The sequence below is a fragment of the Thalassophryne amazonica genome, chromosome 8 (assembly GCF_902500255.1).
Source record: "Thalassophryne amazonica chromosome 8, fThaAma1.1, whole genome shotgun sequence".
NCBI lineage: Eukaryota > Metazoa > Chordata > Actinopteri > Batrachoidiformes > Batrachoididae > Thalassophryne > Thalassophryne amazonica.
The window spans coordinates 12412332-12424527 of NC_047110.1; the positions used below are offsets into that span (position 1 = coordinate 12412332).

Genomic DNA, 12196 nt, shown 5'->3' on the forward strand with positions numbered 1-12196 from the left:
CTTTTTGTTGGTGAAATTCAAAAACTGGTAAATCTCAATGGAACATCACAGTAAAGTCAGCTGTCTGTGACCCCAAAGGTAGATCCTGTGTTAACATATCAAACCTGTTACTCAAGGCCTTTCTTTTGTTTTCTGGGTGACTTTTAGCTGCAAGCTTATGTTTGTTTAAGGCCTGGTTCACAAGGCAGGATAATTAGGCAGATAATTAGTGTCATGATTTTTTATCTTCACGTGTGTGATCTCTCATGTTTTGGAAACCTGAAGATAATTTAAAAATCCTGTCGTGTGAACCAGGCTTCAGATGCTTGCTGACCCATTTTGGCTTTCTGAAGATGTGAATAACATGACGAATACAAATAAAACTTTTAAAAAGTTGCATATCAAGTGATTTAAAGAATATCTCAGGACAGCAATGTAAGTGGGAAAACATTTAATTTTAATTCAGTGAAACACTTTATACATTCTACAATTCAGTTACAATGTTTATTCATTTTCAAAATAAACTCATCTTTTGCTCATAAGCACTTCAACAGGAAGAGATTGCAGAAAGCTCCTTGGGGGCAGTCACACATCTTCCCAATGCGGGAGCCTTTCCTGATGGCACACTGTTCTCCCAAGTCACACTGCAAACACAAAACACCAACTGCAAATGATTTGGTTCTTACCCAGATTAAAAAAAAAAAAAAAACTTGTGCTAGATAATTTGTCTTGTCTTGAGAGTTAATTTCTTAAGTGTTTGATGTGCTTATTTCTAGATTTAACCATCTTAATTCAAGAATTACAGTAGTGTTCAGAATAATAGTAGTGCTATGTGACTAAAAAGATTAATCCAGGTTTTGAGTATATATCTTATTGTTACATGAGAAACAAGGTACCAGTAGATTCAGTAGATTCTCACAAATCCAACAAGACAAAGCATTCATGATATGCACACTCTTAAGGCTATGAAGTTGGGCTATTAGTAAAAAATAAAAAAAAATAAAAAATAGTAGAAAAGGGGGTGTTCACAGTAATAGCAGTGTGGCATTCAGTCAGTGAGTTAGTCAATTTTGTGGATCAAACAGGTGTGAATCAGGCGTTCCCTATTTAAGGATGAAGCCAGCACCTGTTGAACATGCTTTTCTCTTTGAAAGCCTGAGGAAAATGGGACGTTCAAGACATTGTTCATAAGAACAGCGTAGTTTGATTAAAAAGTTGATTGGAGAGGGGAAAAGTTAATGGCAGGTGCAAAAAATTATAGGCTGTTCATCTACAATGATCTCCAATGCTTTAAAATGGACAAAAAACAGAAAACAACCATCAAAATGGATAGAAGAATAACCAGAATGGCAAAGGCTCACCCATTGATCAGCTCCAGGATGATCAAAGACAGTCTGGAGTTAACTGTAAGTGCTGTGACAGAAGACGCCTGTGTGAAGCTAATTTATTTGCAAGAATCCCCCGCAAAGTCCCTCTTGTTAAATAAAAGACGTGCAGAAGAGGTTACAATTTGCCAAAGAACACATCAACTGGCCTAACGAGAAATGGAGGAATATTTTGTGGACTGATGAGAGTAAAATTGTTCTTTTTGGGGTCCAAGGGCCGCAGACAGTTTGTGAGATGACCCCCAAACTGAATTCAAGCCACAGTTCACAGTGAAGCATGGTGGTGCAAGCATCATGATATGGGCATGTTTCTCCTACTATGGTGTTGGGCCTATATATCGCATACCAGGTATCATGGATCAGTTTGGATATGTCAGAATACTTGAAGAGGTCATGTTGCCTTATGCTGAAGAGGACATGCCCTTGAAATGGGTGTTTCAACAAGACAATGACCCCAAGCACACTAGTAAACGAGCAAAATCTTGGTTCCAAACCAACAAAATTAATGCCTCGCAGATATGAAGAAATCATGAAAAACTGGTTATACAACTAAATACTAGTTTAGTGATTCACAGGATTGCTAAAAAAGCAGAACATAATAGTTTTGAGTTTGTAGCATCAACAACAGATGCTACTATTATTGTGAACACCCCCTTTTCTACTTTTTTTTACTAACAGCCCAATTTCATAGCCTTAAGAGTGTGCATATCATGAATGCTTGGTCTTGCTGGATTTGTGAGAATCTACTGAATCTACTGGTACCTTGTTTCCCATGTAACAATAAGAAATATACTCAAAACCTGGATTAATTTTTTTAGTCACATAGCACTATTATTCTGAACACTACTGTGTATTGTAATGGATTGGTTAAACAGTTGCATTTTCATTCCTTCTGAGTTAGATAATGTATCTGTAAAGTTATGTTTATTATAGATGTACCATCTCGTCATAATCTCAATTTCCGGCTCCGATGCCCTGCGCGCAGTGACATGCAGTTTTTGAATAGGTTGTGCAATGTTCACGAAATTGAGTGCCAGAAAATTTGAAATTTCACAATTTTCTTTGCCCACTGGCACACAGGCACACAGCCGTGCACAGTTTGCAAGTAGTTTATGATGAGTTTACTCATTGGCACATGAGATTGCCTGCCAGCGTGTGGCTCAAATTTGTGCAACTATCAAGGTGCGTTAACTTTTGTCTGTTACTTCAGAGGTTCTGCAGCTTCCTGATATAGTGGCTTATTAGGATTTTCTTAAGAGGTGACATTTTATCTACCCTTTGCCAGAAGGCACATGGGAGACTCTAACCTAAATTTGGTCTTTTACTTTGTTCCTCTCCACCATGAAGCAGTGATTGGTGAAGCAGCACACTGTGTTTATGCTCTTTCTCCAGTCAGCCACAGAACTCTTTAACTGTCACAGTTGACATTGTCAGACACACGTTGATTTACCCTTCCCGTCTTGTTCATAAAACTACAATCGACTGAAAACTAAATGTACATAGACGTGCTTACACACTGTTCACCAGTTAGCTGTGTGTGTCTATACACGTCTCCTGTATAATATTGATCATTAGACGTACTGTACGCACATCTACGAGCCCAATGTCTTCCCCCATTTGTGGCTGTCAACGGATGTAGACATGCCCTCAAAACACTCTTTGCCTATGAAATGTGGTGATTTAAAGATGAACGTGACTTCTCTGGATTGGGAAAATGGACAAATTGTTTCTGAAAAAGTGTTTTTTCCAGTTACGTGAGTTCAGTTTGTATTTTTAGTTTAGCAATATAATTTATGAAAACCAACATTTTGAATAGCTTGCAGATGCTGCTTAAGGCTTTGTTGACTCAGTTTGTGCCAAACTAAAATGGAGACTGAAGTACCAACGTGTCCTTTGTTATACATACAGAGCGAATCTGTCCGTATTTCTTCTCCCAGGGGTTAATCCTGTTCGTCTGCAGTTTCTCCAGCACTTCATGCAAAGCTCCAAGCTGACAAAAAAAAAAACCACAGAGGCCCGTTCAGGACATAACAGTTTGGATCAGCAATGGTTTAACTATTTTTCTGTGTAGGCTCTCAGTTGTCCAGGTGGTTTCCATAGTAGAGAAGCTTGAATCTTCGACTGGACTGGGTTGCTTGACGCAAGGACGTTTCGCTTCAAATCGCAGAAGCTTCCTCAGCTAAAATTCTTGCTCTGGGAGTCTGACTTCTGTCTTGACTCTTGTAGAGAAGAATAAACAGAAGCCACTAAAGCTGGAGTTTTAAACCTAACCAGCATCTTGGTAGGAGGGTCTGGTTAGGTTTAAAAGAGTCAAGACAGAAGTAAGACTACCAGAGCAAGAATTTTAGCTGAGGAAGCTTCTGCGATTTGAAGCGAAACGTCCTCCTGTCAAGCAACCCAGTCCAGTCAAAGATTCATGCTTCTCTACAATGGTTTAACTAAAAAGATAAATCTCAGGCACCCCTGTGTTCTTTGAGGTGCAAAAACCCGGGCACCCCAGAGGGCCGCTAAAGATCACAGCCTGCCCGAAGTTTCGTCTGCTAACACACTTGACAATAAAAACTAATTTAAAAGATTTTTACAAAGAAAAGGAGTGGGGATCTATTGTGTCAATCTCTCGAGAAAAAAAAATAAAAAATCAGAACGATGCACTTCAAATCTGACTGAACACTGGGGCGGCCTGTCAATACGAAGTTTGTATCTTGTGTAAGTCCATCTGTTTGCTAGACAAATGCATAATTCCAGAGATCCCCATTTACCCTGCCTCCCCACTTCCACAAAGTACAGATTGGTCACTCCTGCGCTGAAAGGTACTGCACATCTGCACACCTATCACATGCTTTTGCACAGCACCATCCTGCATTATATTTATTTAACAGTGAACATGCTCTTGACCATTTGACTTCTTACAGAAGTATTTTTTTCCTTTTTCGAGGGATTGCTGACATCTACTGGTCAAACAATGTAGTGCATAGTACAAGCTGGAGGCCAAAAAGCACAATTTCTGTGGATCTGACTCCAAACAGTATTACTGACACGACATGGTACAATGATCTAATATTTGCAATAAAATGAGTTGAAGATAGCCATATGCAGGATATAGGATTTATTAATTTACTTATAGAAATCATTTTATAATTCGTTTATGTAGCCCAAATCCTAACATAAGTCATCACAGGGTGCTTCACAAGAAATAAATATTTCACAAACAAGAAAACTCGTAAATCAGTAACAAATAACTATCATAACACGTTTAGATAAAATCAGTATAGTGTTTGCATTAACGTCTGTACCTCATCTACTATTATTTATTATTTACCTAGTATTAATTACAGTACTAAATTTAAATTAATTATTATAAATTTATTGTTTCATCATTTAATATAACAAATTTTAATCCCACTAGTGCGTTTAAGGTGTAAATGTTAAATAACAAAGACCTGCCAGTCTGTCATTGTTGGACTGTTTAATATTATTAGTCAGTGTGGATGGTTCCCGGTTCAAATCCCACCCCTGCCACATTTCTCTGTGTAATGTGGAGTTGCGTCAGAAAGGGCATCCGGCGTAAAACTTGTGCCAATTCAACATGCAGAACCACCTGTGGCGACCCCAAGTGCAAAGACGGGAGCAGCCGGAGGCTCTTAATTACTACTAACAGTCTGTCGGACTGTTATTTAATATTCACTTAACAAAACTCACACGTCTGTTGGACTGTTTATATTAATTTGAAACGCACCAGTCTGCTGGAGCTGCTTTTTAACTGAGTAATATTATTTAATATACAATGAAAACACTCCCGTCTGTCATAATATTCATTTGAAACGCACGAGTCTGTTGTATTGCAATTTATTCATATTAAATTAAAAACGCACCAGTCTGTAGTTGAAATTTAATGTATTAATATTGCTTCATATTAATCGAAACGCACGAGTCTGTTGTATTTTATTCATGTTAAATTAAAAAAACGCACGAGTCCATTGTAATTTATTCATATTAAATTAAACAAAAAAAAAACGCACCAGTCTGTCCTGCACGTCTCGTTCGTCCCTCTCGGCTTCCGTACGCCCCGCCGGGCACAGTACAGACAGTAGCGCCGTACACAGCACAGCTTGCGCCCACATGGTGCCAAAAACTCGTGTCTAAAGAGCAAAGTTCAGGTCCACGAGACGATTCTCAGCCGTTCCACGCTGTCTGAACACGCGCTCGCTGTGGAAGTGCCGCGCGGCTTTTTGAATCCTTCTGCATCGCTCCGCCCCCTCGCGCCTCGGGACCGTGCTGAGGTTGTGACGTCACAAAACACTTGAATGGCTTTAAAACATCTGCAGAGAAATCAAACACTGAGCACGAGTTCTGCAGCGTGCACAGTTCCATGGGGCTTTTGACTCAAAGAACAGAGTCTGTGTCCCTACCCGGCCAAAAAAATGGAGATTTAACTTTCAGTAAACACAACAAATGCAACACTGTGTTTGGGCTGAGATTCAATCTTGCAACAGCTATTCTGTAGAGTTTTTGAACATGATTAAATTTATATGAGTGGTACTGGTTGATGTGTGTGTGTGTGTGTGTGGGGGGGGGGGCACAGAAACTTTCCTATGACCTTCAACATGGAAGGTTCCCACATGGCTTTCACCATATTAGAGTAAAACCTTATTCAGTATTTTACAGCAAAATATACGTTCCATGATCCACGTCTACAGAATAATATATCAACAAAACAAAGTTGTTTTTGATTGAACTGATGCACCAGGTGGGGTTTGTCATTTTAAATTGGTGTTACACAATGATGGAATTATTGTTTAAAACTAAATAAATACATAATCGTAACACCACGCTTGTAGAGGGCAAAACTCCGCCAACACTAGATTCCAATTCCACACATTTTTTACCTTGGAGAGCATTTTCTAGGTCAAAGTCCTGTTAGAAGTGGTTTTTCATAAGCTAAAATATAAAACAAACGCGCCACAATACAGATCAAATGCAGATCAAACTGAGCATATTCACTGAGAGCCAGTTTGCACCTCAAATGACAGTCATTGATGTAATTTTGCAAATAATAATACAAACTATACCCCAAATGGGCTTTTCAAAATTGAATTCAAATGTCCACAAAATCCACAATCCGAATCAGATCCAGATCAAACTTTGTCAGGCGTTAGTGAGTGCCAGTCTGCACCCACTTTCAAGTAGGAGAGTGATTGAGGCACATTTGAATAAGATGTAAAATTTGCATTAAATGGGGTTTTCAATGATAAATTTAAATTTAAATGGCCACAAACTCTGTAACTGGATCAGACCTGGGTTGAACTTTGTCAGTCAATATAGGATATTATCCTACATAATGCTCTCAAATATGAAAGAAATTTGATCATTTTTGAAAACTTGTTCAAAGAGATAGGGATTTTTCCAATTTTCCAAGATTTTTCCTGACTTTGTCCTTAGAGCCATGACCTTGAAAATTGAATTATTTCTTGCCTATTAGGATATGAATCTTCAATAACAAAAATTTAATAATGATATATGAAAAATTGTGGGCTCCAGGCTGCTCACAAACAAACAAACAAACAAGCAAAAACATAACTTCCTACAACTCTGATGGCGGACGTAATAACAGTGGCAGTAATGGGAGATTATAGATCGGGTTTGTCTCATATCTGAAGGCACTCAGAATGTCATGTCATTCAGAGGAGTCATAGTGCTCCTACTACACAGTATGTAGTGCTCCTACATACTGCTTGATGGAAATTTGAGGCTGTTTAGGGAGATAAGAAAAAAGGCTGTGATGACCCTGAGAGTAGATAAGGAAACATTTGTTTGAGGAATCTGTGATCAGGTGACTCGCCATCTGTGGTCCAGTGACCCTTACCCTGCTTACAAAGAAATCAAAGCGCTTTGTTCCTCCAAGCCTACAGAGCACCGTTATGGTGGATGACAGCTTGGTCCTGACAGATGCCTCTGCTGCACTCTTCCATTAGCTCCAGTTCCAGTTATTTGCCACCCAGCAGTTGGAGCAGTTTGGCTTCACACCCAAGAATTCAACCACTGACCACACATAGGCATGTGTTCTTTGTAGCTTATGAGGAACATTCAAAGGGTGTCTAACCTTTGGATGCAAAAAATACAGTTACCTGGGGGTCTGAAATCCTAAGCTCCTTTGAACTACTCTCCGTGGGACTGCACACATGTCTCCCAGCATTTTTGCATTGTAAGAATTTCTGGAAGGCCTTCTAATGGAATGTGTCCAGTTGGGCCATTGTGTTCTACATGATGACTTCTCATGACTCAAATCAAGTCTCTTTTAGTGTTGTTTTGACCTTGAGGAACAGGCAAAAATTGGAGGAAGCCATGTCAGTAGAGTAGGGAGTCTGACCAGCAAAGCCTGAATCAGCTGAGCAGAATGGGCTCTGTTAAAGTGGAAGGTACCAAATATATGCTTATCCCCACCTCATCTGCAAGTTCTTGCTTACTGAAACAATGGTCATCCATGACCATGACCAAAGTCCATATTCTGTCAATCGCTTGGCCATTTCAGCTTGTGGATGGCCTACCAGAACATGCTTTGCTCCAATGATGTGCACCCATTTTTGAAGCGGTTATACCACTCTTTTATTTGTGTTATGCTCATTGCATCATCGCCAAAATAAGCCTCCTGAATTTTTTAAATGGTTTCCGCTTGGGCATCACCAAGCTTTTGGCAAAATTTGATGCAATACCTTTGCTCAAGTCATTCCATCACGTTATAGCAAATGAGAATCCAATAGGTGTTCAGCACGTGTTCACTATAAGGCTGACTGGTACTGACTGATGTGCTCTCCTCTGCAGGTGGGAAGAAATTCACCCATGTGCAAGAAGATTCCTTACACCTCCTGATAACTCGCACACTTCATTTGTTTCTATGGGATAAAATTAGGTTGGATATTTTTGAATGTTCCTTGTGTGTTAATTTTCATAATGTGCTTAATGTGCTTAATGTGCTGGTGGTGGTGGGCCAGCAGTACCTCCTCTTCAGCGGCCCACACAACAGTATGTGGATGATTTGCTGATGGCGTCTCCTTCTAAGAAACAGTCTGACCACAGCACTTTGTTGCTTCTTTCACACCTGGCAAAGGGGGACATAAGGTGTCAGTAAAAAATTGCAGTTTGTAAAGCCCGAAGTTACTTTCATTCGCCACTTAGTGTCAGCAGAAGGCAAACGTCTGCACTCCACACGTGTTCAAGCCATCATTAATGTGCCCCGCCCACAAACAAAAAAACAAATGTTGTCTTTTCTGGTGATGTGCTCCTATTGTAGGAATTATTATTGTAGGAATTGATTATTCCTGCATGGAAGTCCCATTGAGATCAGTGGTGAAGCTTTCTGCTGCCATCAGATTACACTGGTCTCCTGATGCGGAGACACTTTCACTGCATTAAAAAAGGCCTTACAGACCCCTCCCACTTTGGGTGTCCTAGATTCTGCCAAACCATTTCACTTGTATGTGGATGAACGTGCAGGTTGCATAACCTCCATTCTGACGCAACCCCATGGGGGTCGTAACCACCCTTGTGGTTACTTCTCTCGAAAACTTGATCCTGTGGCTCGGGTTTTCCACCTTGTATGCATGCTGTTGCTGCGACAGATCAAGCAATCCTGGGTGTTCGTGAACTCACGGGTTATGCTCCCTTGACCGTTCATGTTCCACACTGCGTCTCTTCCATTCTGCATGATCAAAAGACGTTACACGTCTTCTTCCTGTTGGATGAAATATCACACAACTGTGTTGGGTTTACCTGATGTTACCATCAAACGTTGTTCCACCTTGAACCCAGCAACTCTGTTGCCTCTACCTGAGGATGGTGGACCTCAGTCCTGTAAGGCGGCACTTCAGGAGGTTTTGACTCCCAGACCTTATCTTTCTTCCGTCCCCATTTCAAACAATGACATGATCCTGTATGTAGATGGCTCTGCCTCTCGTGACTCTGTTGGTATTAATCGTGTGGGTTTTGCTGTTGTTTCGGATCATGAGGTTATGTCCATGGGTTCTCTTCTGTCCAACCTTTCTGCCCAGGCAGCAGAATTGGTTGCTTTAACAGAAGCGTGCAAATTAGCCACGGATCAGTCCGTTACTATTTACACAGACTCTGCTTATGCTTTTGGTGTTGTGCATGATTTTGGCACCCTCTGGCATCACCGAGGGTTTCTGAAGTCCAATGGCTCTTCCATCCTTCATCAAGGAACCCTAGTTTCAGCTCTCTTGGATGCCATTTTGCTACCTTCCTCAATTGCTGTTTGCAAGTGCTCAGTCCATACTTCCAACACTGACCCAATTTCTTTCGGTAATAAATTTGCTGATTAAGCAGGCTGCCCTTCAGGCCCCTGCTCTTATCTTCAGGTCTGTTTCCGCTCCTCCCACTCCAGTGGTTGCGCTTGCTTCGATCGCATCCTTTGTGACTCCCACTGATGTCTCTATTTGGCACAAAGCTTGTGCTGAGAAGGTTGATGGGATTTGGTACGGTCCACATCTCCTGTCTGAGCCCCCTAAACCTTACATGCCTACAGCCCTTTTCCAAATTTATGCTAATTTGTCACTTGGTCATGACCATGTGTCCAACAGGGGAATGTGTGCTGACATTCCCAAATTTTGGTTCACTAAAGGCTTTGTGGCCTATGCAACTGACTTCTGTAAAAGATGTTTGATCTGTGCCCAAAACAATTCAGGTAAAACTACTCCACTGACTTCTGTGGGTGCATACCCTCCCCCTTTGGGTCCTTTCCAACACCTTATGATGGATTTCATTGAATTAACCCGAGCAGAGGGGAAGAAATACTGCCTTGTAATAGTGGACATGTTTTCCAAATGGGTTGAGGCCTTTCCAACAAAACATGTGTCAGCAGGAGTCACGTGACGCGCTTGGCAAGTATGGCTGCTTGAGAGTGATCTGTGCCTCCCCCGCACCTTATTTTACATTTTAATTCAACAAGGAGCGACCATAACTACGCAGTAGTACTCTTATTTGCTGCTAATATGCCGAACAACACGAGAAGCACAACCAAACCGACCACGACTATGGGAATCGGGAGTGGTAAAAGTTCCGAGGTTGCCAGTGCGAGTCAAGCTAATGTTAATGCTAACCCAAGGGCTCCCCCTTCTCCACCAAGCTCTGTGGTGGAGGAGGCACACGCGCTGGAGTCTCCCAGTGTCCCTGGTGAGGTAGCATGGGAGCTCGCTAAGCTCACTGCACTCATACTGGAGAAGTCGGACAGTCATGATAAGAAACTTGAGGAGATTCGCGTTGCAACAAGTGCCACAGAGAGTAAGCTCACTGACATTGCTAACCGTATCAGCAACGTGGAGAGCCGCCTGGGATTTCTGGAGGACGCACAGGAAAGGCTGGAGGCTAATCCCCCGGCTACCAGCAAGGAGGTTGAGGTGCTCAGGGAGAAGCTGGATGATGTTGAAAATCGTGAACGCAGATGTAACTTACGTTTTGTTGGCTTCCCAGAATCTTGTGAGAATAATGATGTAGTCTCTTTCCTGGAGGAGATCATTCCGACGCTATCTGACATCAGCTTCGCCAAAGGTTTGGAAGTTGAAAAAGCATATAGACTTGGAGCCATGCCTAGAAGCCAGGATGGTGAGCAGCCCACTCGCTCCAGAGCTACAAGTATTTATGCTCCCAACATTGATGATCCGTCTTTTTTTTGGCCAGCTAGAAAAAAAGATTTCAGATCTGGGGATCTGGTACTGCTGGCGAGGAACAAAAACAGTTAAATGTGGGTGCGTTTGCACCCAGCAACACGTATGGTGGGAAAACCACCCCCACCTCTCGTCGGAAGAAATGTCTGCTATCCAACGCACAAGGTAACAAAGTATTAATGTCAGAAACACAGTCGGCTGAGTACTTTACCTCCTTGGTAGAGCGATATCTCGGCAAAGAGGTGGAGATGTCGTCTTGCTGATATACCACTGCAGATCAGATGATTGGTGACAGCTGTCGTAGGTGATAAGTGACAGCTGTCACCCCGGCTGCTCCTGTGAGGCGGCAGCGCCCTCTGGTGCCTGGAGCCCGCACTCCAAGCAGGGCGCCCTCTGGTGGTGGTGGGCCAGCAGTACCTCCTCTTCAGCGGCCCACACAACAGGACCCCCCCCTCAACGGGCGCCTCCTGGCGCCCGACCAGGCTTGTCCGGGTGGCGGCGGTAGAAATCGGCCAGGAGGGCCGGGTCCAGGATGAAGCTCCTCTTCACCCAGGAGCGTTCTTCGGGTCCGTACCCCTCCCAGTCCACCAAATACTGGAAGCCCCGGCCCATCCTACGGACATCCAAGAGCCATCGATGATCCGGGCAGGAGGCGGTGCCGGACCCGGAGCACAGAGGGGTGAGGTGTGATGCGGCTTTATCCGGGACACATGGAAAACAGGATGGATCCGCAGTGAGGCCGGAAGCTGAAGCCTCACTGCGGCTGGACTGATGACATTGAGGATTCTGAAGGGACCGATGTAACGATCCTGCAGTTTAGGGGAGTCCACTTTTAGGGGAATGTCCTTTGTTGACAACCACACCTCCTGCCCTGGCCGATACGCAGGGGCCGGGGTCCGCCGACGGTCTGCATGGGCTTTTGCCCTCGTCCGGGCCTTTAGCAAAGCAGAACGGGCGGCGCGCCACACCCGACGGCACTTCCGCAGGTGGGCCTGGACCGAGGGCACACTGACCTCTCCCTCAACCACCAGAAACAACGGGGGCTGGTACCCCAGACTCACCTCAAAAGGGGAGAGGCCGGTGGCTGAAGACACCTGGCTGTTATGGGCATACTCGATCCAGGCCAAATGGGTACTCCAGGCCGCCGGGTGCGCGGCC

General features: G+C 43.1%; 1 protein-coding gene across 1 annotated transcript; it reads right to left on the reverse strand.

Annotated features, from left to right (window-relative positions):
- Nucleotides 1–8: 8 nt before the first annotated feature.
- Nucleotides 9–5741, reverse strand: LOC117515262 (cocaine- and amphetamine-regulated transcript protein-like). Its single transcript, XM_034175742.1, has 3 exons — nucleotides 5384–5741; nucleotides 3271–3354; nucleotides 9–623 (listed from the first exon to the last, which is right to left on the reverse strand). The coding sequence occupies exons 1-3, from the start codon at nucleotides 5483–5485 to the stop codon at nucleotides 516–518; spliced, it is 294 nt and encodes a 97-aa protein (XP_034031633.1). The 5' UTR covers nucleotides 5486–5741; the 3' UTR covers nucleotides 9–515.
- Nucleotides 5742–12196: the final 6455 nt, after the last annotated feature.

Coding starts and splice junctions, on each gene's coding strand:
- LOC117515262 (XM_034175742.1), bottom strand. CDS start 5,485: ATGTGGGCGCAAGCTGTGCTGTGTACGGCGCTACTGTCTGTACTGTGC. Junction 3,355..5,383: donor GAGACGTGCAGGACAGACTG/GTGCGTTTTTTT, acceptor TTTTTTTGTCAG/CTTGGAGCTTTGCATGAAGT. Junction 624..3,270: donor AATACGGACAGATTCGCTCT/GTATGTATAACA, acceptor TTGTGTTTGCAG/TGTGACTTGGGAGAACAGTG.